The sequence below is a fragment of the Puntigrus tetrazona genome, chromosome 9 (genome assembly GCF_018831695.1).
Source record: "Puntigrus tetrazona isolate hp1 chromosome 9, ASM1883169v1, whole genome shotgun sequence".
Taxonomy (NCBI): domain Eukaryota; kingdom Metazoa; phylum Chordata; class Actinopteri; order Cypriniformes; family Cyprinidae; genus Puntigrus; species Puntigrus tetrazona.
The window spans coordinates 12,115,957-12,140,947 of record NC_056707.1 but is presented as its reverse complement, the minus strand read 5'-3'; the positions used below and the strand labels follow the sequence as shown (position 1 = coordinate 12,140,947).

Sequence of the window (24,991 nt, the reverse complement as noted above, 5' to 3'; positions counted from 1 at the left end):
CAAACACATTGTCCTGCTTGCATTTCAGTGCATATCAAACCACACTGAAAATCCTTATCAAACAATTTGTGGCGCCTAATACAAACGCGAACCACTTTAGACCTTTCAGCTAAGCCTTTAGAACCAAAATGATAAGGTTTCATTTAGATGAACACTGATTCAGCTGCTGGCTCTTAACCAACCACCGATGATTGATAATGACCGAATTAAACTTACCTTGGTCAACTAGGAAGCGTAGTTTCTGGATGATGGCCAGATTGCCGCTCACCCTGTATATCCCATCAGCCTCCAGGCCTGCAAGGGACAGGGTAAATACATCTGTCAGTCAGTGAACAAGGCGCTACCACAATCATAAAACAAAAAGAGCTTTTCTGAGCCGTACCTCGCTTTTCTACTTCCTCAACACACAACTTCACAAATTTGGGCACTGTGGTCGTTTCTCTCTGACACAGGGTCAGTATGTGAGATCCAAACACTCTGTCTGTGAAAAAAACGTGACATTGAGAATAATAAGAATATAAAGCTAAACTAGCATTTGCTAGCACTTTGTATTACAGTCCATGCCAAAGGTGTTTTATTAATATATATCTTAATAAATGGAATTCATTAATATTAAAAATATCAATAATGACTAAAAACAATTAACTATATATTATTAACTGCAATTATTAAATTAAGGTCATTCATGCAATTGCTGTAAGCTAACAATAATATCTAAATTGACTGTTGATTTAAAATACTAAATTAATTTGAAACAGCATCTTAAATTATTACTACTATCATTACTTATATAATAATATTTATTTACAGTATTAATGTAATATAGTAATAACAGTAATAAGTTACATAAGTATTAATAATAGAGCTGTCAATTTAATGTGGTTATTTAGTGCAATTAATTATGAACAAATGCATTTAACTTAAAGGAATTGTTCAACAAAAAAAATTTAAATCAGCATTCTTCAAAATGTTTTCTTTTTATGTTCAGCATAAGAAATAAACTCAGGTTTGGTCGACATTAGGATGAGTAAATTTTGATAAACTGTCATTTTTAAGTAAAAAAAAAATGCATCTCATTGCATGAGACTGAAAAACCAGGTTTATGTTTATTTTGTGGGATTTTTTTGTTTTTATTTTTTAATAGATTTTCTTTATTTCTTATTCAATGTATTTGCTTACCAAAAAAACATCTTAAATTTTCAAGAAATATCTATAATATTTCAGTGAATAATTAATCAACATATTATGTAATTATTATTACTATTACTTTTTTTTATGATTGGCACTTCTAATAGCAATAAGCAATTACAAGCTGCTTCAAAAAATAATTACAGATTAAGAAGTGCTCAATAGGCCTGCTTATTTAAGGACACATAATTATAAGCACTATAATATAACGTGTGACCCAGGAATTTCACAGCTGAAATGCATAGCGGAATGTTTTGAGGCAGTCATATTTCAAAGACGGCCCACAAAAGATCAGAACGCTCTATAATGAGCAAAACTACAGTTGTCAGAGCAGAGGTGCAAGTGTCCTCATCATTTGGCTTTCTGAGTTCATATAGGACCAGGCGAGCTGTCCCAGAGGCTTCTGGAACATCAAAGATGTCCTGCTCTCATTTCGGCACCGGGGAGAACGGGGAAGAGGGGGGGGAGCGGCGATGTGCTAAATGCATAAATGACTGCAAGCAAGCCACCTTTGCATACAAATGCACAAATGAAGGTTTCCTAGAGAAATATCAGGCAGGAGGGGCATTTCTAAATAAATTGCTTTTTTAAAAGCGTCGGTACAATATGGAACGATCCTAATTTGGAGATGGATGTTTAGCGGGCTAGCTGGCCTTGGAGCTCTGCCAGAGATAGCTGTGTTAGGGGCCACCTGCGCTACTCTGTTAATCCCACAGTAGTTTTATTCATTCCCTCAATATTGTCCTCTTTGATCTCCCATTTACCCCCACAGATACTACATTAAAGGGTCTTTTTTTGACACCAGAGGAAATTAAAGATATCATTACCTTCATCCGAGGGTTCCAAGTATGCTTAAAATATCCTTTAATGTTATGTTTGGTGTATGCCATGAATGGAATAAATTAGTTACAGTCTTTAAAAATTCGGCATCATTGCTTGTTGAAATGTTATAATGTGTAAAGGAAAAAGAATGTCTTGTTTCCTTTTTTTTTAACTGGGTCACAGTTGTGTTTAATATGGAAACACACAGAGCCAAAATAAACTAATGTCCTAAGATTGCACATTCATATGTCATCACGTTATATGTAACCTGTAATTATGTAGCATGTAATTATGACTATTAACTGGGCTTCAACTGGGCAAAGTTGTTAAATGAATAAGTCTAAAAAACGTGAGATTTTTTTAATCTGATAGTCAGTGATGAGGTTAAAATTGTAAAAAGATGAAAAACTATTTACGGTAAAACAGTACATTTCACGCTAAACAGTAAAATTTTACAGGATGTACACTTTTTGGTAACAGAAACATCTCATCTGATAATTTACTCATATTTAGGCACAGAATAATCAGCAATTTTTGTAAATATTCCTCGTATTATTTATTACTAGGTACATATTTTGTTGGTAAATATTTATTGCATTAGTGTCATGTGTTATCAATGTGTTTGAAATGGTGCAATTTCTATATATTAAAATTGTCCACATCTTATGGAAAAGCTATGCGTAATGAACTTAGAATCATGTGTCTTTGACTTTACCAGCCATGTTATTATTGTATTGTTATTATTACGTTTTTAGCCTATACAAACCAAGTTTAGTAGTAGCACGGTTATATAAAATCTGCAGAAAATTGCTGTTGCATTTACTGGATGTATATATATATATATATATATATATATATATATATATATATATATATATATATATATATATATATATATATATATATTTCACTGTAGTTTTTACAAACTTATTCTGGAAGCCATAGCTGCTTTTTTTTTTCTTTTTCCAGTGTATTGTGTGGAAAGCACACGGTGAATGCTTCACCTTTAATAAGGCCTTTCTCCTGTAGCGTTTTCATGGAGGGCCGTCTGGAGATGAACTTCTTCAGTCTGTTCTTAACTCCATTCTTGTCGGCGCTGTCTGAGGCGCTGTAATTCAGCTTGAACACTGTGCGGGGGATCAGAGGAGACACAGGAACAATGCTGTCACTGAACACTCGCCACATTCTTTTGAGGCTGTCTTTGTGCAAGTCCTCCTCATGCAAATAAGACTGTCTCCTTTCTCCACACTGCTCAAAAGCACATCAGAAACACTACTTCTGCTGAAATATTCTCCAGCGTACGTGAATATCTCATTTCACAGCATTTATTTATTGATTCCGGCCAATGTTAGTGGCAATATTACAACATCTTCACAAGTCCAGTGATTAGTGTGTGACAAGCGCGAGCTCGGAGCTACTGCCCAGTATTCAGTACAGTAGTAAATGAATTCTCTTTGATACTTATTCGGGGCAGAAAATGCTGCAATTACCAATGACAGAAGCGTTTGGAGAGTGTCAAGTAGCTTGTAATTTATAATAATGATTGACAGAGAGCAGACTGACTCCATCTTACTCAACATCTCAACGGAGTTCAGAACAGCCGTATATAATGTCTGAAATTCAGCTTCTGTTGGTCTGTGTCTCGTATGGTAAATGATGTAATGAGCGCTAATGTGTCTGTATTGTACAGTCGTCATGTTAAATGCGGATGTGCTCGCTGTAACGCTGTCTGGCAGTACCCATGTGGTCAAGGTGCTGCGTCGCTTCCTGTTCAGAATGTGACCACAACTGCACAGAGAAAAAAAAAATTCTAACAGTGTGTTGTATATCAGTGAATTGTACGAAGACATGTATATATGTGTGTGTGTGTTATTTATAATAACCATTACAATATTTATTTATTGACTCTATATATTGATTCAAAGTACATTTTTATTATTCTATATTTTTTGGGGAATTTGCATATATTCAAATTTTTTAATAGAACATTTTTTTTATAAATTATAATAAAATATCTATATTTGCTGTCAAACAATTAATCGCATCCAAAAGTTGTAGTTCACGCAAAATGTAAGAATATGAACATTTAAATCTGTAAACATATATATACACATAATACATACACACATAAATAATATACACAAAAACTTTTATTTTCAATGCGATAAATTGTTTGACAGCCCTTATAGTAATGAGAATTAAATTTAACAACAACAAAAGAAAAGTTACAATTTAAAAAATTGTAATGATCTTAAAATACAGTTTATTTTTCCTAACTAACAAAAATATGTGTCATTCCTTTTCTTTTCTTTTGATTTTGGTTTGGTGAACAGACCGTATCATCTGTACCGCTAAACTCATGAATGTGGATATTAAACAGTGGTGAAGCGAGCCTGCAGCCCCGACACACTCACTGTTTCTGAACTCTCTGTGTTGATTGCCAGTTATCACCTCTCTCCCCTCTCTCTCTTTCACACACACACACACACTGCCAAGACACACACACACACACACACCCGTGCGTGTTACTCACTGATGGAGCGTCTGTGTTCAGATTTGGTCTCTTTCGATTTAGGTTTGGTGGGTTCACAGGTTGGTCTGGACAAGCATTCTATGCTGTTGGACCTGTGAAGGGCTGCTCTACCACAGCTCTGGCCTCCAGCTCCACTCGACTGCACCACAACATCATATAAAAGATTCATCACTTAGATGCAGAAATAACATCCAAAAACTCTAACGCTATTTGAAGTATTTATCACAGTGTGAGTTGTTTAGCTACTGATGCATTAGTGTATTTAACCATTTACTTACCTACCTATATTTTAAAAATGCAGTTCTTCACATACAGTATTTGTAAGACTCATAATTAAATTCCCCTTTCTAACGTAAATATGTACATAAAGGTATTTTGTCTTTTAGCAATTAACTTACCAGACTGTCCGCTGCTTTCTTGATGGCATCGTGCCATTTAGAGATGGTTGGAAAGTGATCCGCCTGCAGCAAAAACTCATGACCATTTGAGGTGGTTATCTGTGTGGAAAAAGAGAGTTGAAATGAAAGTTTAAAAGTGGCAACCTAGCACATCCCCTGCAAATAACAGACCTTTGTATTAACAAACTGTACTAGATAAAACATACAGAATTGAATACAGCAAAATAGTACAATATTTTATTATTTGCTTTTTATAACTGTAATTGTAACCAAAAAAATTTGTTTTATGAAGAAATTAGTACTTTTATTCAGCAAGAGAATTTCAAGATATTTATAATGTTACAAAATAATTCTGTTTCGAATAAATGCTGTTCAATTAAACGTTTTATTCATTAAATAAATCTGAAAAATGATAGAATCCTGACTGTCTCCCCAAAAATAATAATCAGCAACATTGCATTCAACACTGATTATAATAAGTAATAAGAAATTATTCTCGAGCACCAAACTATTTTAAAATTATTTCTGAATGATCATGTGACACAGAAGACTAGAACAGTGACTCTTGAAAACTCACAGGAATACATTACATTTTAAAATATATTCAAATAAATGGACTCAAAAACTATTTTACTCAAATAGTCTTTCTTTTCTATTTTAAAACATTGAAAAATCTTGCCAAACCGAAACATTTGAAGGGTAGTGTTTGAGGAGAAAAAAACTCTTTTTTTCCACATTAAAATCTAAAATGCATAGCCAATAATAAGCATTGTGTGAGACGGTAGATCTCATGGATACAGTTACGTAACGAACGAATACACTAAAAGATGGAAAGTGAGAAATCTCAGATGCACTAAGCCTTCTGACAAGCTATTAGTTTGATATATGACTAAACATTAGACTTATTTCCCGAGACTGCCATAACATCACATGGCACAGTCGCATAGAATAAGTGGCCTTCCCAGAAAAATGCAAGCAAACACCAACGCTAAGGTCAGAATTGTCAAATACTGTTGCACAGAACAGATACTTGTTATTTTAAAGAGAGCTGACACTGCATATTTCGAAAACCTAAAATCATTTTGGAGTGGTCAGTCTCTAAAAATACCAGAGTGGATCACAGAATACATTTCTCCCTCCCCCCATACAGTCACTCCACATAGACGTCCAAAGTTTTAGCCCGTTTAAAACAGACTTTTCTGACTTTGAGAGAGGGTGGCAGGGGGAATCAAGCAGTCTCTTTGGGGATGGAGTGAATATAGAGGGAATGGTTAGGGGCACAATTCTTGTCAGAGTGCGTTTGCGATCCCTCTATTCTTCAGAGTGGAACATCCGAGAGAGCATGTTTGTTCTGAAGCTCCTTCTTTCCTGGAGGGTGCCTGCGGACATGACAGTAATCGTTTGTATTGGGGTGGACTTGTTGGAGTCCTCGTTGGCGGTTTGAACGGGTGAAACAGATCCACTTTAATGAAGGATATTTGTGCTGCAGGTCATCAAAAACTTTCAAATGGCAGTTTGGTATCTCTTTCTGGTTTTGCTGTCGTACAATGCATGCCGCTTGTGCACATCGGTCCCCTTTTATGCAAAGTCGACAGATATTTTATGCATGTGACGACATTCTTTTTTCTCATTGTTTTCGGACATCGAACATCAAATGAACCGTATGACGTACTCCAGTACGACTTTGATTCGTAAGAAAGCACAGCGATAATGTTTCACAACCCAGCACGCAATGTATCAAATAATTCAAATAGTATTTCAAAGCCAAACCAGCCTTAATAAATTCAACACCAAAGCTCGATTAAGTTAAACTGAAACACATTTTATGTCTTTCAAAATAACTCATCCTGTAAATCAAGCTGTTTCAAAACCAAACGTTGCATTGGTCTTTGATTTCGTGAAGATTATCTGAAAGCGTTGGCTGATGAGTCATGAGTTTTGTCCTTTCTGCTTCTAAAAAAAAAATTATAATCATCTTTCCAACTACCCATTGCTTTATTCACCAATACCTCCCCAGAATCAAGCTTTCATAATTTATGCTATGCTTCATCTCTGCATGTGGTGAAGTCCGTGGAAAAGAAGGGCCCATAGATGTAATGCCAATGTTAGTAGCAAGCACATATATTTCTACGGACATTTAATGCTGTTATGGACAGCTTACACAACAAACCTTGCACAGTTTTTACTGCTGTTGCAATGTGATTTACGATTTTCATCTATTTTTTTCTAACATCTTCTGTTACTTATTTTTCATATAAATAGGTACATATTCCACCTTCCGCATCATTCCGTGTAGCGCATGATCTTTTTTATGCGTTAAAATTTAAGTTACATATTCAGCATACTATTACAGTCCTGTATTCAACACGGCGACGTTAACCTTCGGTGTCTCTTATCGCAGACGGACTGGAAAGCCAGTTACACAATCTCTCATCGATGTTGTTAGTGCCGTTAAAAAAGAAAATACATATTTAAAAATGTTTTGAAAGAATATTATCGGTTAGGAAAATGGCAAAGTGGCAGAGGAGCTGATTGGAAAGCAGGGACTGGTGGAAAGTTTTGTGTTGCACGAGTGGAAATAAGAAAGAGTATAACATAAAAGCACTACGCTTTTAATCACACTGTTTAATGAGGAGGAATTTGAATATCTGGGCTCTCACTTTGACTCTTCATTAATGTTTAATTATGCAGAGCGGTACAAAGACCAGAATGCCATTTGTGACTTAACATTTGTGTTTTGCTGTTAAATTAAACATTAATTTGAAAGCTACATAAAGACACAACTCAACTTTGAAGCGCTTTAGATAGGAGGGTTAATTATCTCCAATTTTCCACAACTCCTGAGATGGGTCTGGCTAAGAGAGCTATCGTCTTTCCAGAGAAAACAAAAGCAAAATCAGAGGAAATGGAGGAAGATGCACAGCGTTTCCCTGATGCCTTCTCGCACAATGTTTAATTCAATGCTTCAGACTGCATAGGCCAGATTAAAAATATTAATAATAACAATGACAGAAACAAAATCTTTGTAAAATGTTTCACGAAAGGACATACTGTTTCTGTAACCTACATTCAGCAGATTGCGATTTTAAATGAGCAAGCTATTCTCGTAAAGGATTGAACCATCAGTGGATTTGATTAAAATTGTGAGCCGTAGCATGCAAATACAAAAACTTCCACAAATGAACAGCTGAACTAAAAGTTAAAGTTAGAAATAGCATAATAATGATAAATAATACAGAAGCAAGCAGGGCTAGTCGTCACACTGGGAAGATGTCACGAGGACTTTTAATGCGTTGTTTTTAGCAGCGGTTTGTAGGTTGCTTTAAACAAAGGGTTTTTTAAATTGAAAATCAAAAAGTGAGTTCTTTATTTTCCTGAGCAAGAACTATTTGTCCTGAGACACTGTAAATCGTATGCTTTTGCTAAAAGAGAGTCATTTTGCAGCTGTAATCTCTTTTGTAATCTGCTGTCTGAATCTCAAATCCTTCCGTTCGGCCCCATGATTATTACCGAATATAAAGTACATTGTTTTGTTATGAATACTGAAATTAATGCTCAATACAATGTAAGCAGCTTTGAGAGCAAGCAAATACCTTTCCCTTAACTCTCTTGCAAAGTGATCTTAAGAAAAGATTGCATGATCTCAAGCTTAGAGGTACAGTAATATATTTTGTATCTTGGAAAAATTTGTATCATGTGAGTGTCATTTATTTTCAATGCATAAAATGTAGTTTATGTCTTTTCTCTATTGTTTTACCATTGTCCCAGATAATATATTTAAAATACTGCTACATTTTAACATTTATAATAACTCTAAAAATAAATGTCTCTTTAAGTGACTTCAATTTTGAAAAGCTGCTTATTTCCAAAGCAGCTGTAACTTTGTCAAAATTACGCTAAATGATATCTGAAACTATTTTCTTGCATTACTCTTTTTTTTGCACGTTAAAAAATAAATTCCACCTCATCATGTGTCAATCATGTTTACACACTGCTTACAAAATATTCAACCGTCATTAAAAGGTTTTAGATCAGGTTACATTTTTTGCTTTTTCGCATCTGTAAAATAGAAAAATATGAAATATGAAAAAATGTCAACTAAGTGTGCAATGACCTTAAGTATTTAATAGTATGTAGTAAATAAATAAATAATTTGAGATGTGATGGAAATGCATTAAAATTAATTGAAAAATTCATTTACATCTCTTTACTTTTCAATCATCAGGAGACAAAGAAACAATGTCAACCTTTAAAGTACTTTTTAAAGACCGATCCTTCCAAGTGCATTGTGCATTGCTCACAAATCGTTCAAAATGCTACTCCCCTCCAATGTCATTTGGATCAAACATATTTTGATGGAAATGACAACAAAGTCCAGCATAGAGTGCCCCACTGCTGTGACAGTCAGGTTAAGGCTGTTTACATGTACCACAATGAGAGCCAATCTAAACAACATCCTGTAATTAGACAATGCATCACTTCATTAGCTCAATTCTGTAAAGTGTCTCTTCAAGAGCGCGAAGTGGTCCTTCTAGGCAAGCCGTTCGAAGCGTCAGATCTCTCCTGCTCACTCTAGGCCTGTCAGTCTGTCATAATCTGCAGTAAACATGCCCGAAAGGTGCCGCTTACATGAGACACGAGATCTGACAGTGTCTGGCCAAAGATCTTCACTTCCACGGACATTTCAGGACATGGCGTATGGACATAAACCACATGCTGCTTATCAAACATCGCAATAGTTCTTATCAAACAACTGGCCTCATTCCAAATGGTGCAAATTGGTTCATAATTGCTGCTTATTCTCTGCCCATTTTTTAAGGGAGGTTTTATTCGTTCTGTCTCACTGAGTTCAGTCAAAGATTCCAGCTTTAACTAATGTTATGTTTTAAACCATAATACCATCCACTTATAGTTTATTGTTGTCGTTTATGATACACACAAAGAGAAAATGTAAAACTACAGGTGAAAGGACAGTGTAACGGTTTGAGTTTTAGCTCTGCTGTCTCTACAGCTTGACGCCACATGCCGGCATATGATATTTCAATCAGCCTCAGATGTTTCCTCTTGATTCTCAAACACTCATGCCAGGCACCTATTGTCAATAATACGAGACAGTTGTAAGGTCTTAGTGCACTCGCTTTTGTGTAACAGGATTGCTGGATTTGATAGTCTTTTTCACGCAGGTGACGCAAACGCCGACACGATGAGACATGGATTTCCATTGTCTGACTTTTTTTGTTTCCTGCTGTATTGAAAACTGATAGGCTGTGCGGGAAAGCTCTTTGGTTTTCAGGATGAATGTTTTGGAAGATAATACTTTTCCGTGGGTTGTTTAGTGCAAGAAAAATAATCTGTATTTGATTTGTTTCTCACAGGTAAGATTTCTGTCATTGTTTGCTCTGTCCCTTATGCAGTTCAAAACTTGTACAGCTTTCTTTCAGCTGCAAAAAACAAAAGCAGATATTTTATATGTTTGAACTGTCAGTGGGGTCCAAAATGAAGTTGAATACAGACTTGTATGGAAAAAATATTGAACCACGTTATTTTCAGTTGTAAAGGCAAAAAAAAAAAAACCTTTGTTTTCAAGTTTTCAATAGCAGAAAGAAAGTCATACAGGTTTGGAAACAGTGTTGATATTGTTAAAAAAATATAAATAATGGATGAGTAATGTATGCTGAGAACATATATATATATATATATATATATATATATATATATATATATATATATATATATATAAACTAATAAAAATAACGTCCTGAAAAATATACAAATAGAAAAATAAAAAATACTATAATAGTATAAAGGTGAGTGAAATAAAGGTAAGTAAATGATGGCAGAATTCAAAATTTAGGTTGAATTATCACTTCAAGACTATACAAATGATCAAATTAGAAATTCATTTTAGTTCTGTGTTAAGTTTGATGTGATTTGCACATATGTGTATAAGTGAATACATGCTTGAATCAGTTGTTTCAGAGGTCTTTCTTTAAAAGAAACATGGTGTTTTCAGCAGCTCTAGAGTTTCATCTGTGCGTAGGAAAACAGATTTAGTTTTGTGGAGCCTTGAAAGTGATAAATGCATATTGCTCCCTGAGTTCATAACCCTTTTAAATGAACCAGAAAGGCTGTGTGAGTCAAACCACTGAACAACAGCATGATGAGAATTTCTAGTGAAGGAGATTCTTAGTTCAAGAAGAGACGAAGTGCATCTTGATTTTTACTCGATGCTTGACATAAATAAACGCTGTGTGTTTTGCCACACATCACAGGAGAATGGAAGATCGCATTGATCAAAAGTGACAGTGAAGACATTTACAATACTTCAAAGGTTTTCTGTGTCAAAAAATGCTAAACTATAATATTTCTCAGAGAATTTTGGGGAGAAATTGTAACATTGTTTCCGATATGAAAAATAGCAAATCGGCATATTACAATAATTTCAGAAAAAATCATGTGACACTGTTAAACAGCTAAAAATAAGCTTTAAATTATCACTAAATAACATAAATAGTAATACATTTAAATAAAGACAACTGTTTTAAATTGCAGTAACATTTTACAGCATTGCTGTTTTAATCGTATTTGTGATCAAATGAATGAAGCTGAGAAAAAAAAAAAACATAAAAAAATCGTATTGACCCCAAACTTCCAAACAACAGTTTGTGTCAAAAGTTACATCCTAGTCCTTTGCTCAATTGTGCACAATTTCCAAATTTATAGTCATTTTAAATGTTAATTTGCCAAAACGCTAAATACAGCACCTCCAATGTTGCGATAGCGATTTGAGGCTGCTAAGTTTCAACTGATAAATGCTGTAATCCTGGTATTAGTAGAGATATAAGGCTCTGCACCAGCATTTAAGGTTAATATCTGCAGTGACAGAAGCACAAAAAGGAATGAAAGTCAACTCCAGATGCTTAAGACACTGATCAAAACCTCCAATGAAAGAACGTGAACTTCCTTAATCACAACTATCCCTCATCTGACACAAGTGTTTTGTCTTGCCCTAAGCCGAGCAGATCTTCGAGACCTCGACTGAATGCCTCACAGATTGCAAATCTAACTCTCAACGCTGCTGAATTAACGAGCCTCCACACTAATTTCTAATCCCGGTTGAGGTTGATTGACAGCGGTGGCAGACTACGAAATGGCTTGGTACCGTCATTACAAGCACTTTTTCTGTGTGAGAGTTTGGGATTATTTAAGATTACTGTTTAATGCCTTTTTAATCTCTCCTGCAGAAAAAAAAAAAAAGATTTCTGAGCAAAATACTGGACAGCAAGTACAGTGGCAGCGATAAGATATTATAAGTGCGCGATGAGATCGCGATGAAATCGACTTTTATCCTCGCTTACCTCATTATGCGAGCTAACTCTGCTATCAGTTTATTGATAAGCATTTGGATCACCCAAAACACCAGTCGAAAGATTATCTTGCTTTACATAAATCCTAATGAAAAGTCTTCACGACAACAATGACTGGACAGAAACGTCAGGAAATGCTTTTGGATGTTAAAAAACCCCATACCCTGAAAGATCCATCCAGGCATTGTGAGCAGATAAAAGACTGCTTATTTTTTTTCTTGAAGGTTTTTGAGAGGTATGACACCAACTCCGACAGTTCTTGCGACGCAGGTCTGGTGAAAGCCTTGAAGGCTAAGCAATAGGTCTCCTCTGTAGACGTTTCGATCCCTCGAGACCTCATAAAATGTACTGAGCAACTTTGTGAATCTAACAAAGTTTGAACTTTGAGATAAATTATTAGAGATGAAGCAGGAAGCCTGAGATGACTTCTCTATGAAGACAATCTACATTATATATTATAGATTCAAGTGCAATTATTAGCATTTGCATACTTTTTCTTGTTCTAATGGATGATAAACAGATGAAGGGATGAACTTTGACTCATCGCGTCCCACTGTCCTACCTGAATCACGTTTTTCGACTGGATTTCTCTGTTGTCCACTCGATTATAGCCCCACACAGATCCACACCATCTGGTTTACCACCTGGTTTCTGTGGAGAAAGTACAATTATCCGAACACGTTTGCCAAGACACTAAATAGAAACACCACGTTTCTCGTGTCTCTTACGTGACTCTGTGAAATAACAAACCACTGAATGTTTTGATACGGGACAGATCACCTGATATTATAGAATAATAGATCGCATTTGTCAGGAGATTTTCACATTTATATTTAAAATGCTTTGCATGCGAAAGCGGCAGAAGACGTAAAAGGCTCCACGTCAGTAAAGGGGCTTTTCATACAGTCCTACAGTTTTAATGAGGTGGCAAAAATACTTAACTTCATCCTAATGACCTCTGTGTGTATTGCCCACAGAAATGGCAGAGAGCTCGGGGGCTTTATGGCCACTTGACCATGAGTGATGTTGAAACTAATATGAGTTGACCCCATCGATGGCCTCGACATACCATTTACAAGCACGACAGGCCTGCGAAGGTAGCAAAGCTCTCCTCATCCGAGCCTCCTGTCTCTATCGTGGCCACATGCTGCCCAAATCAGCAGAATAATAATACGGCTGAGAGTCCCGTGCATGACGGGTAAATATTTCTTTTTTCAGCAGTGTTTTAAATAGTCTGGGATCAAAGGAGAAGTTAAGAAGTGAGACAAATATGGAAATCATTATGCTTCCCCACCCAGTCGCTAACAGTTATGCTGCTTAATGCACATCTGTAGCTATTCATTAAATTCTGCTGTTTATTTTATGTTTCAGTTTCACGATTTTGCGCATTTATTTATGTTGTTATAAAGGCCGGATTTATCTGTTTGACGTTTTTTGGTTTAACCTAAATACAGGTGCAGTGCAGCTGTTCTTGGTTGTGTGTGTGTGTGTGTGTGTGTGTGTGTGTGTGTGTGTGTGTGTGTGTGTGTGTGTGTGTGTGTGTGTATGTATAAATATGTCTTGTGGCCGTACCAAATTTGCGACGGCTTCTTGTTTGCTCTCTTTATAGAACAACAGCTGATTGGAGCAAAGAACAACCCAGGTTGAAGTCCAGTTTTTCCTGTGAAAATTTAAAATGTCAGTCTTGTAGACAGACGGACAGAGAACAACTGATGGATAGACTGATTGATTGACATAGACAGACAAACCGTAATTTCTTTCCTCCTTCAGAAATTTTGGCTTTGTTCAGATATTCTCCTTTTAAAATAGTCTGTAAAGAGCACACAAACACGCAAAAAAAATCTTCCAGATTTTAAAAATGGTCTGGTAGGCTGCTGCATTTTCATTTATTTTACTGATTAAAAAAAAAATTATAGGGAGTTTTGAAATAAGTCTTTGAATTTATTGTGTAATGTAATACTAAATTCAGTTAACACAGCTCAGACTTCTGTTTTTCAAAATCATTATTATTTCATATTTAACTTCGCAGGGTCTTTTTCATTGTCACATTTAAAAACCAAGTTGGCACGTGGCAATAGAGGAGGTACGACAGATCATACCTGCAGCCCGACAGAGCCTTCAACGTTATGCTGAGACTGGTTCCTCCGGTGACGGTTCATCTGAAAAAAGAGCATGTGTTGCTAAATGAATATCTCTCACCCCAGTATTCTGTTGCCTGATTGAAATTATGGACTAAGTTATGACTAAAAATTTTTGTAATGTAAAATTGATTTACTTATTTAAATGTTTCATGTTATACAACATTCTGTTAACTACAGAACACGTCTTATCAGGTTATTTGATTTCTCCCAGTTTGTGGTTTGTTTTCTACAATCACTGCACAAAACTCAATGTACGTGCGTGTTTACAAGATTTTCCTATTTGTAAGTGATCTAATATTCAATTCAGCATTTAATATTCCGTCATAATTCTGACTTGTTTTGGTAATTTTTAGGTGTGATAGAAATGTACAGACTATGACACACAATTATTATAAGAGTAACAAGCAACACAGATGCAGTGCATGTTCTGTGTTGCAGTTTTTTCGATTGGTGAAAATGGCTAGATTTTCCCAGCAGTGAAAGCAGCAGTGCTGGCCTGCCCTCTGCTGTTCTGTGTGCGTTTCTAAAAACAGCCAGTGCAACAGGAAGCTGCAAATTAGCTGTTGCGTGTAATGCAGTTACCCACACTCCTGCAGCATGAATTTTCAGAATAGACACAGTGGCATAAAATCATGTAATTGGTCCTGGACTGTGTGATTGCGCTCATGCTCACAGGTTTCTGTAGTGTGTCAGGTTCTGGTAGGACCATAGACTTTGTCTGGCTGAGTCTCTCTCCGGAGCTGCTTTGAGAGTTCTTTATTCTCATCTGAACGGCTCCAGGAAGCACCATTGCTGGCTGCTTCTGCATCGCTGTGATACTGAGAAAAAAAAATATAGCAATAATACAAAATCAGTCGTTTGGCTGTGCATGAGTCAGACACCAAAAAATAATCAAAACATTCAATAATTACGTTACAACAAATAAAGCATGTGACAACTTGCTGCCAACCTAATACTGCACCTATTCTGAGAACACATTTCAACCCCTTGTTAAAAATTCTTTTTAATATAATTAATTAAATATAATTAATTTTATATTTGACTCTTTTCTGAATGCATTCCATTGTGATTTTGTGTTTACATGTTTAAAAGGCAAATTATTTTAATAATATATGACATGTATTGCCCTATATATGTCACCTATAAACAGATATATATGATATAGACTATATATATATATATATATATATATATATATATATATATATATATGTATAGATATAGATATAGATATAGATATAGATATAGATAGATATTGATTGATTTCTTTTGACATATTGCAATATTGTGTCATTTTTTGTCCTGTATGAAGACAAAATATTATGTTAATAATATTTATGTTTATACAAATACACACACACACACATATATGTATATATATATATATATATATATATATATATATATAGAGAGAGAGAGAGAGAGAGAGAGAGAGAGAGAGAGAGAGATTTTAATTTTATTTTTACCTAGTCAAAACAACAACAAAAACTTTGTGATTAATTGGAATATATATATATATATATATATATATATATATATATATATATATATATATATATATATATATATATATATATAATATATATATATATATACAATATAGTTTTAACTTTTATGTATTTATTTAATATTGGTCTATTGGTTAATATTGGTGGGTTAATATATGAAATTGTTCTAAATGATATGTTTCATGTATGTTTTTACTTCACCATGGAAATTACATACATTACATTTGCGCATTAGTAGGTCTGGTGACAACTTCCTGTGTGGCAACGAGCCCTAGTCTTAAATAGCACGAGTTGTTTTTGAAGAATTAAAACGATCTTTTAATGCGAATCTTTTTCAAAAAACTTCACAGACATCACAGAATTGCAGTCAGTTCCATTACAGTTCAGTCACATTAATAATTTTTTTTTCAATAAATTCACAATCATTTTCATCTAAGCTACAATTTCAGCTTTTATAAAATGGTTTTACATAGTGATATATAAATACTAAATTAAGTTGTTTTCTTTGACATATTTCAGTATTGTGTCATTATTTATTTTGCTGTCTGTAAGCAAATTTGTATGTCAAATGTTTCTTGTGAAAGTTTCAACACCAGTCATTGCACCATCGAGTGGAGGAACTCATCTGTCATGCTTTTTTCTCAGCATCTGAGGTAACAGAATATGTTGACATGCTTCAATGTTCAAAAAACATTTTATTAATACTGTACATTATTGTAACCCCTCTATGCTCTCAAACACGTTATTTTGTACAAAGCCCCTCCTTCCAGCAAGCACAGTCTGCTCTGATTGGTTTGCTAATTCAAACATCTGTGTAGTGCTGTATTGTTGTAAGTAATCCTAACGGTTCCTAATTGTATCCGCTTGCAGAAGGCCAAATAAAGTGCACACAGCTTTTCCTGACATGGCTGCATCAACACTACTGCGCATACTGAAATAACGCCTTCTTTATTTAGTTGGACATATGGGCTGCATTATGCAAATATTTACACATAGTGACATAGACATGTTGGACCGTGTTCTCATTAGGCCTTTTAACCGGTCTGGATCAGCTGGATCAGCCTCGTCTTTTATATAAAATAAATAGCACGTCCTGGTTTTGCTGAGGTCAACATATTTTGTTGACCCTGCAACAATATTTTAATCCCAAACGTTAGTCTTGACCATATCTCTTCAACTAAACCTAACCTTATCCACTAGTAATGCCTGAAAAACTGATTTAACGATAGAGGCTTGAGACTGCTGCACAAACACCAAACACTGACTGTAAGCCTAAACACAAAAACTGTTTCAATCTGATTGGTTGTTCACAATGTTGTTCCAGGGTCAACAAAGATGTTGATCCAGGAACACGTCACACTCAGTAAAATCAGGTTCTGCGGAATAAATCCTTTTTTGGTCAACTTTGAACTATCTCTACAGATATCACATCATATGACCCCTTTAATTATTATTTAGTTATCTGTTATCAAATGAACGCTTACTATACACACACAAACTTGAATTAAAGGTTTTCCTGTTTTGATCATTTGCCTTCACTTGTCAAATGGTTTGCTTCAAAATAAACAGCAGACCTTTGCTATCTCTACACTGTATTTCACACGGACAGCCATTTTTGTGTTATTGTAGCAGTTTTCAGACAGCGTCAACCGCTGGTCTACTTTCTTTCTTTTTGTCACTTTCTTTTTCGTCAATCAGTAAACACGTCTTGATCACCGTCTCAAGATCAGTGGACATTTACAGAACGATGCCAAAAGCACATTTTGTTAAGCATGTTCTAAAACTAATCATACTTATATTTCCTAATTGTATTAAATGTTTTCTTTTTATTACTATTATTTGGCCATCTGAGACGACGCAAAGACGCAAAAGCCATGTGTGTATTTATTTAAAACATTTCTGTAGTTGGTAAAGCATTAAATCTACTGTGGCAGTGATAGCAAACGCTAGCATGACAGGAAATAAATAAATCTTCAGAAAAAAGGCACAACGGAAACAGTGCCACTTTCAGCGATGCATGACATGTTGCCTTTTTTTTTTTTTACAATGGTTTCAACAGCGGGCATCTGTTTGCAATCTCCTCTGTATAAGGCAATTCTATTCCATTAAAAGTTATCATTTAAGACATTACTTATATTTGAAACATTAAAATGATCGGTTCTAATATTTTGCCAGGGAAGTTCAGGGAAACTATTTAGTTCACATGGAGTCTAATATTTTCATCAGACATTTCAGAAACAAAATATGTAGAACTTCTGACTCTACATACTGTCATATATCAAGGTCAATAAAACGATTATATCATATAATGGCGTATATATGCATTTAAATGTATGTACATGAAAACTGCTACAGATTTGCATGCAAAATAAAACATATCTGCCCCTTTAAATATATCATTTTTTACCTGATATGCAGTAAAATTGTAAGAAATCAAAGTGCAGAGAAAATGTAAGCGACCATCAGTAAGCCTTCATGAACCAGCTGCCACCCAGAAAACATTTCTTCACTCGCATCATCTCTGTTCATTTCATATGCTCTATCATTTCTCACTGTTGCTGCTGCTGAAAAAAATGAATAAAGTGGACACTCGTACCTGGTTCTCTGTCGTATTCCAAAATGTTAAAAAACTGCTCAAAACCTGTTTCAGCAAAGACAGAGAGAAAGTATCGTTTGGAGGAAGTGTACAAGTCACATGGGACACAAACTCTACGTCTCTCGAAGAAGTGCGAGCATTAGTGCATGCATGAGGCTTCTGCTATTACACACTTTTCACTTCCTGAGGCCCGTCACACAGTTTCAATCAAGATGGCCGCCGTGAGCTCGCAAGAACAGATGAAAGGAGATCAGCACCATTTCAGCCTGAGATATCTCCACGTAAAACAGATAATGACTGGTTAAAACTGGCCTAGTTTTGAGGCCAGATAACTTTCTTTTCATGTCTACGTGAAGGAAGTGATTTCTATATGATTGACATAATGCATATTGTAAAGTATTTTGTATTGTTTTACTGTGATGCAGCAAATATAAAATGTAATGATGATGTTTCATTTGTGCTTTCTCTCTCTCTCTCTCTCTCTCTCTCTCTCTCTCTCTCTCTCTTATACGTCTAACCAGTTCACTGCAATTATTTTCATTTTAGCTGTGCTTATATTTAAATATATATATGATCGGTAACCCTGTTTCACTCAGGAAATACAGTTCATACAGGAAATATAATAATAGCATGAGGTTTGAAGCCTCTCTTCCCTCTTAGCCTTTTTTAATTTTGCACAAAAGTAAACTAAGTGACCTGTATTATAAGAGGAAGAAGAAGCTCGTTTAATGCCTTATTTAATTATCTATTTAATAAAGATTAATATTGTGTATACTGTAATAAAAAAAGTTTGCATTATAAAGTGATTCTTTTACAGCCATTTATAAGTTAATTTAATTAAAAGGGTTCAAATCAAACAGTAACGATCTGAGGAGGTTAAATGTAACAGTGCAAGCCGCTAGATGGTGACCTTCATTGTATCTAGAAAACAAAAAATGAAATTACATTATATAGCCAAATCTGTGTTACTGACTTGTGATTTTCTGTATTTCTTTACCTGTAACATACAACCAAAACTGAATAAAAACAATACACAAGTAGTGTACTTGAACTCGGCCACTAGATGGAGACAAACACTCACTTACAAAATGAGAATCTCATGATAGCCACTATTTAGATCACGGGCATAATGTGCTTTTTATTACTTGGTTAGTTTTAATGTGAATGCTTTGTGCCATTATTTCAACATAACAGGTTTAAAAAATCAATCCGTAATAAACTTAAACGTATGCACTGTTAAGATTGCACGGAAAAAAGATCAGATCAGAGCGTGATCAAAGAATTGCTCTTCTTATTGGAATTTTCTTTCTGAGGCTACATGATAGCTGGTTATGTGATAGCCATAATATCTTAAAGCATGAAGGAAAATTTGACTCCTCGTGATACGATTTCAGGGTAAAATATGACCAGGCTTTGTCAGATTCACTCATGCAAGTATAGCAGTAAAGTCTTTTGTAGAGCTTAAAGCAGCCTAAGAAGGTAATGTGATACTATAACGAATAAGCTGCACAAATGCATTATGCATTGCAGATAAACCAAAATAAAATACCGCTTAATTTCAAAAAGTCAGACCTTGCTTTAGGGCAAAAACCACTGCTTACTAAGCGCATAGCCAGAACTATAAGATATGTGCATTTTAAAGATTACAGATCCTGTGTATTAATGTTAATAATAATGTCTAACCAATAGTGTGTATATTAACATACATACGCTTTATATTTATAATATTATATTACCTGTGCGAATTGCTTTTTCTTCGATAATTGAGGTGACTATTTATTTTACAGTCAAACCTATTAGTTGCTTATCGGCATGCATTTAGCTAGAATATTAGCCATTAATTAGCGCTAATCAAGCAAATATTAATGTCTCATTCTGCACGACCTTATTCTGCGTCCCTAATCTTTCCCCAACGCCTAAACTTAACAACTACCTTACTAACTATTAATAAGCAGAAAATGAGAGAATTTGTAACAAAGTTGTACTTAAGAGTCTCACCTATTCTAAAGTGTTACCATAATTGATCCTTCTACGTTTCTTTTTTTGACAATCGCTAAAAAGCATTTCACTTGATCTGAATCAAGATTTTTTTTTTTCCATCCTTTTGTCCCCCTTCCTAAATCCCCGCAAAGACCTGTATTAATCATATCGGCAAACCTTCCTTCTCCAAAGAATGAAAGCGTGGACATGAGCTAATGTTTCAGCGTGCAGGAGGGGGAACGGGACGGTTAGACAGAAAGAGAATTAGAGGCAGGAATGTGCTGGAGTTCACAAACAATGTCAGATTGTATTACGGCCGCAGGGGCGTCACCCTGTGAGCGAGGTGCTGTGTGTGAGTGGGGTTAATCCACTGTTTATGAAACACGCAGGGTGAATAGCCGGCCCGGTCACACTCAAACTCCTCTGCCGTGTGATGTATGTTTGCTCTGTCGCTTCATCTCAGAGAGAGAGCGAACGGCTAAACGAGACGGAGGAAGAGAAGAGGCTTTTTCTTTCTCTTTACCGTTGAGGACAGGTGAACGGGATCTTTAAGCCCCTCGATAAACAAGCAGCTTTGGAAACAAAGCCCTGAGCAAATAAGAAGAGAGGGGTTTCGGGGGAACACCTTTCGGCATGAATATTTAGAAAGGTGTTTAGGTCTAAGGCCGAGGCCCGGTGGTGTGGTTAGACCTCGTTCTGTGTCTCCGCCGGGACATATGGCCTGTGCGCTTGGTTCCCATGTCTGAGTCTAGATTAAACCCTGAACCAGAGGTGTGTTAATCCCAAACAGCACCTCACATTGACAGAACTGGGGCTCTTTGATCAGACAAAGAGAAAGAGAGATTGAGTGGAGGAGGGGATAGAGAAGAATGGGATAAAAAAAAAAAAAAATTAAGGCCTCAAGTCTTAATAATTCGTATAAGAATGTACTTTATTTCTACTGTCCATATCTGTATGTGATTGCATAGTTGTTCTTTATATATAGTTTATTTTTTAATTTAGCTGTAATTTTTATATTTTTATTGTTCACCTAGAGTCCGAGAGTAACGCAATTTCAATTCCCCGTATGTATGTACCGTATGTGTGGAAGATTTGACTGGACTAGACTAGACTTGACCTAGGCGTGAAGTTCTTACATGAAAATTCAAACTGAAATCTAGCTGTTCCTTTTGAGCTTAGTTGTACAGTACAAATCATATTACAACGATTTTTGAAGGATCGTGTGACACTGAAGACTGGGGCAACGATGTTAAAAATTCAGCTTTGCAAAAAGCAACCATTTTTTTGTACTCCAGAAATTGTTTGTAATTATTCCAATTAATTACAACAGTTTTTAATGTTACTAAATGGTTAGGAACATTCAAAGTACATGCAAGAGTCTGTTAAAAACGTATTCATCTGCGAAATATTGTCACTAATAGAGTGAATCATCAGTGCTGAGTGTTTTATAATGCAGCAGAAATGAAGAGGGCTGTTGTTTGAATGGCAGGAAACGAAGCCCTCAAGTCAGTGCAGACAGGTCTATGAGGTCTGACGTAGAAACGCCCGTTCACAACAAACACACACACAGTTACTAACACTCATGCAGTAGGCATGAATATATGATGAATAGCAATCTGCTCCAAAAATGTGTATTGAAATGTCAAACAGAAATGTTTGCCTGTCTTGGCCAGATTTGTCTGGTTCTCCACTAGAGAGCAGCAGAGTCCAGAACAGCACTGCTGACACATACACGACCCTACCGCTCTCTTTCCCAAAACCAGACAGACGGAATGAAATCGATTTGCATTTGATATGTCTATGCGTTTGTTTTCATATGTAAATGTGTGAAGTTTATATGTACATGTCAGAATTCATAAACGTGGGCTTGTTAATATCCTGCCTTGTCAGGACTACTTACTTTCTCAGTTAGCCTGTTGAGTCTCTCTCTCTTAGCTTTAACCTGAATGGGGAAAGTATATTACACACACACACACACACACACACACACACACACACAAATGAGCTCAGGTTGGAGTCCATTAAAGTCATCGGCCTCTCTAGTAAACGTCCAGTGTGACAGCAAGGTCGCAGAAGGTCAAATCTCCTCAATGCAGCTCATCTTGTCACAGAAGCAAACTTCTGCCTCTGACCCCCGACAGCTTTGAACTCTGACCTCTTCTTCTTAGAACTCTCCTCGCTCCCCTTTTTTTCTCTTTCTAACAAAGCCGTTTCTCTAATCATCGTCCGATCGACAGGACAGGAGGTAGAAAGATATTATCATCTACTTAAAAGGGCTTTATTCATCCGTCATATGACCAAAAACATGGAGCTAAAATGCAGACTGCGTTGTTGCATCATATTGGAAACTGTTGTCTTGTCAGATTTACACAAGGACAGTTTTTTGAAACGTTAATAATAACTGATAATACTAAAAAATGGAATAAAGTTCAACCTCAGGAATAAAAATGATCACACATTTTAATCCTTTTATATATTGTCGGTTTGTCATCGACTAAAATGTTATTTTACTTGAATAAAATAGTAATTATGATAGATAGATAGATAGATAGATAGATAGATAGATAGATAGATAGATAGATAGATAGATAGATAGATAGATAGATAGAGAGATAGATAGATCAGCCAGCAGCACAGCATTTTATTGCCAATAAAACTAATGCTGCAGTTTTCCAGTCCTCTTTCAGGCATGTGAGTAAAGAACATGGGAAAAGCAAAGATGGAAGAGCTTCATGCATGACAGCCTCTGAGAGGAAACAACCCTCTTTCTGACATATACAGGAAACGTTGTATGGAAAAGAAAAGCTGGGAAAATGTGGCTTTCCAGTGACCCATCATATATACATTTTGATCTGACACTGACAGTCCAAGAGGTGACAGCAAACAATAGAGAGAAGATGGGGTAGTGGAATTGAAATGACCCCCACCAGACTCAGGTCTCAGAGTCACCTGCACATAAGTACCAGCATGCAATGCATGAGAGAATATACAACACCTGCCGCCAGGCCACATGATGACCTCAGGACTTCCTTTTGAATGCAAATTGTGGTCCTTGTTACAACAGGTTTAGTCACATATTCAGTTTACTTAAAATATTTACTTTCCTGCAATGTATAAAATACTACTATAATGATTAATTCATATAATTATTATAAAACTAATAATATATAAACATATAAATACATTTAAAATAAATGTTACATTTTTAATCAAATGAATGAATTAAACTGATAAAATATACACATAAACAAAAAGCTAAAAAAATATATATATATATATATATATATATATATATATATATATATATATATATTTTTTTTTTTTTTTTTTTTTTTATAATATATGTGAATATTTAGACTTCTAACTATGATAAAACAGTGTGTGTGTGTGTGTGTGTGTGTGTGTGTGTGCGCTTCAGGTTGGGGCACCACCTGCCCAGTGTGTGTGTGTGTGTTTGTGGGTGTTAAACCTGATTATCCACCTGCATCCATAAACCACCTGGGGCAGTGGATAGTTGTCCAGTAGATTTGTGTGTCTCACTAAAATCTGCACAATGAGCGAATATGAACTGGAGAAGAGTTCATGCTGACCAGCAAAGTACACCACATTAAATAACCTCCCTGTAGAGCTGAGTTATTAGGTCTGCCCTAGACAATAATTTAGATCCCTACAGCAGGTCTCAGTAGTGATAATAAAGATTTAAAGCAATTTTCTTGTACTTCAAAATTGTGTGTGTGAAAAAGAAGTAAAGTACAAAGCTGGGCAGAGTGCATTTGGCTCTAAAACAATGTAGGTAGTTACCAAGATCACACAAGGGAGCTGTCTGACAGACCAATATCTTACAGAGCAGAGTATCTGGCATCACACTTTACACATCAAATAGATACAAAAAGTTCATAACTATGGTATAAACACCTTTAAGCTTTTAAATGTAAGCTTTGATCTTAACTCATCAGTAGTTGAAAGACAGACAATCTATATTTTTTTTCCCTCAAAGTTGGGGTCCAGTCAACAAAATCAGGTCAGCGAAGAAGTGCGTGGCGTTCACTCGAGATAACATTAACTCCGTGCTTATTGATTGGCTGATGCGTGTTAAATATTTCTCTTGGAGTCTCATCTCATCCATATTTGAGTGGTCGCAACCATCCATTGATCTACTTTCTCATGCCGAATGCCCGTTATCATTATCTGACTGTTTGATGAGAGCAAAGAGACAATGCTGCAGATCTGAATTTCAAGCATTGGTTGCTGATACATTATCATGTATTTACGAGTACAGTGTCAAACAGCGAGAATCTCCTGCGCTTATAATAGGAGCTTTTGGGGTCATACACACACACACACACACACACACACACACAGGTGGTGTGTGAACTGAGAAGAGCTGTCTCTCGCATGCCTGATTGTTATTGTGGGCCCTGCTGGTGCACCGTTGGGCTTCTGCATTAATGCCACAGC

At 35.7% G+C, this 24,991-nt stretch overlaps 2 protein-coding genes across 2 annotated transcripts in view; one reads left to right on the top strand and one right to left on the bottom strand.

Annotated features, from left to right (window-relative positions):
* Positions 1-18,717, bottom strand: part of LOC122351360 (rho GTPase-activating protein 15-like) — a 33,743-nt gene extending 15,026 nt beyond the window's left edge. Inside the window, 12 exon segments of the mRNA XM_043248390.1 lie at positions 217-294; positions 383-481; positions 3,015-3,137; positions 4,544-4,682; positions 4,942-5,040; positions 12,871-12,882; positions 12,885-12,959; positions 13,881-13,968; positions 14,057-14,118; positions 14,408-14,467; positions 15,123-15,267; positions 18,554-18,717. Of these exon segments, the coding sequence (XP_043104325.1) occupies positions 217-294; positions 383-481; positions 3,015-3,137; positions 4,544-4,682; positions 4,942-5,040; positions 12,871-12,882; positions 12,885-12,959; positions 13,881-13,968; positions 14,057-14,118; positions 14,408-14,467; positions 15,123-15,257 (970 nt within the window). The 5' untranslated portion in view covers positions 15,258-15,267; positions 18,554-18,717.
* The window catches only part of gtdc1 (glycosyltransferase-like domain containing 1), a 103,831-nt gene that overhangs the window by 54,014 nt on the left and 24,826 nt on the right, over positions 1-24,991 (top strand). The gene's annotated exons all lie outside the window — the stretch shown is intronic.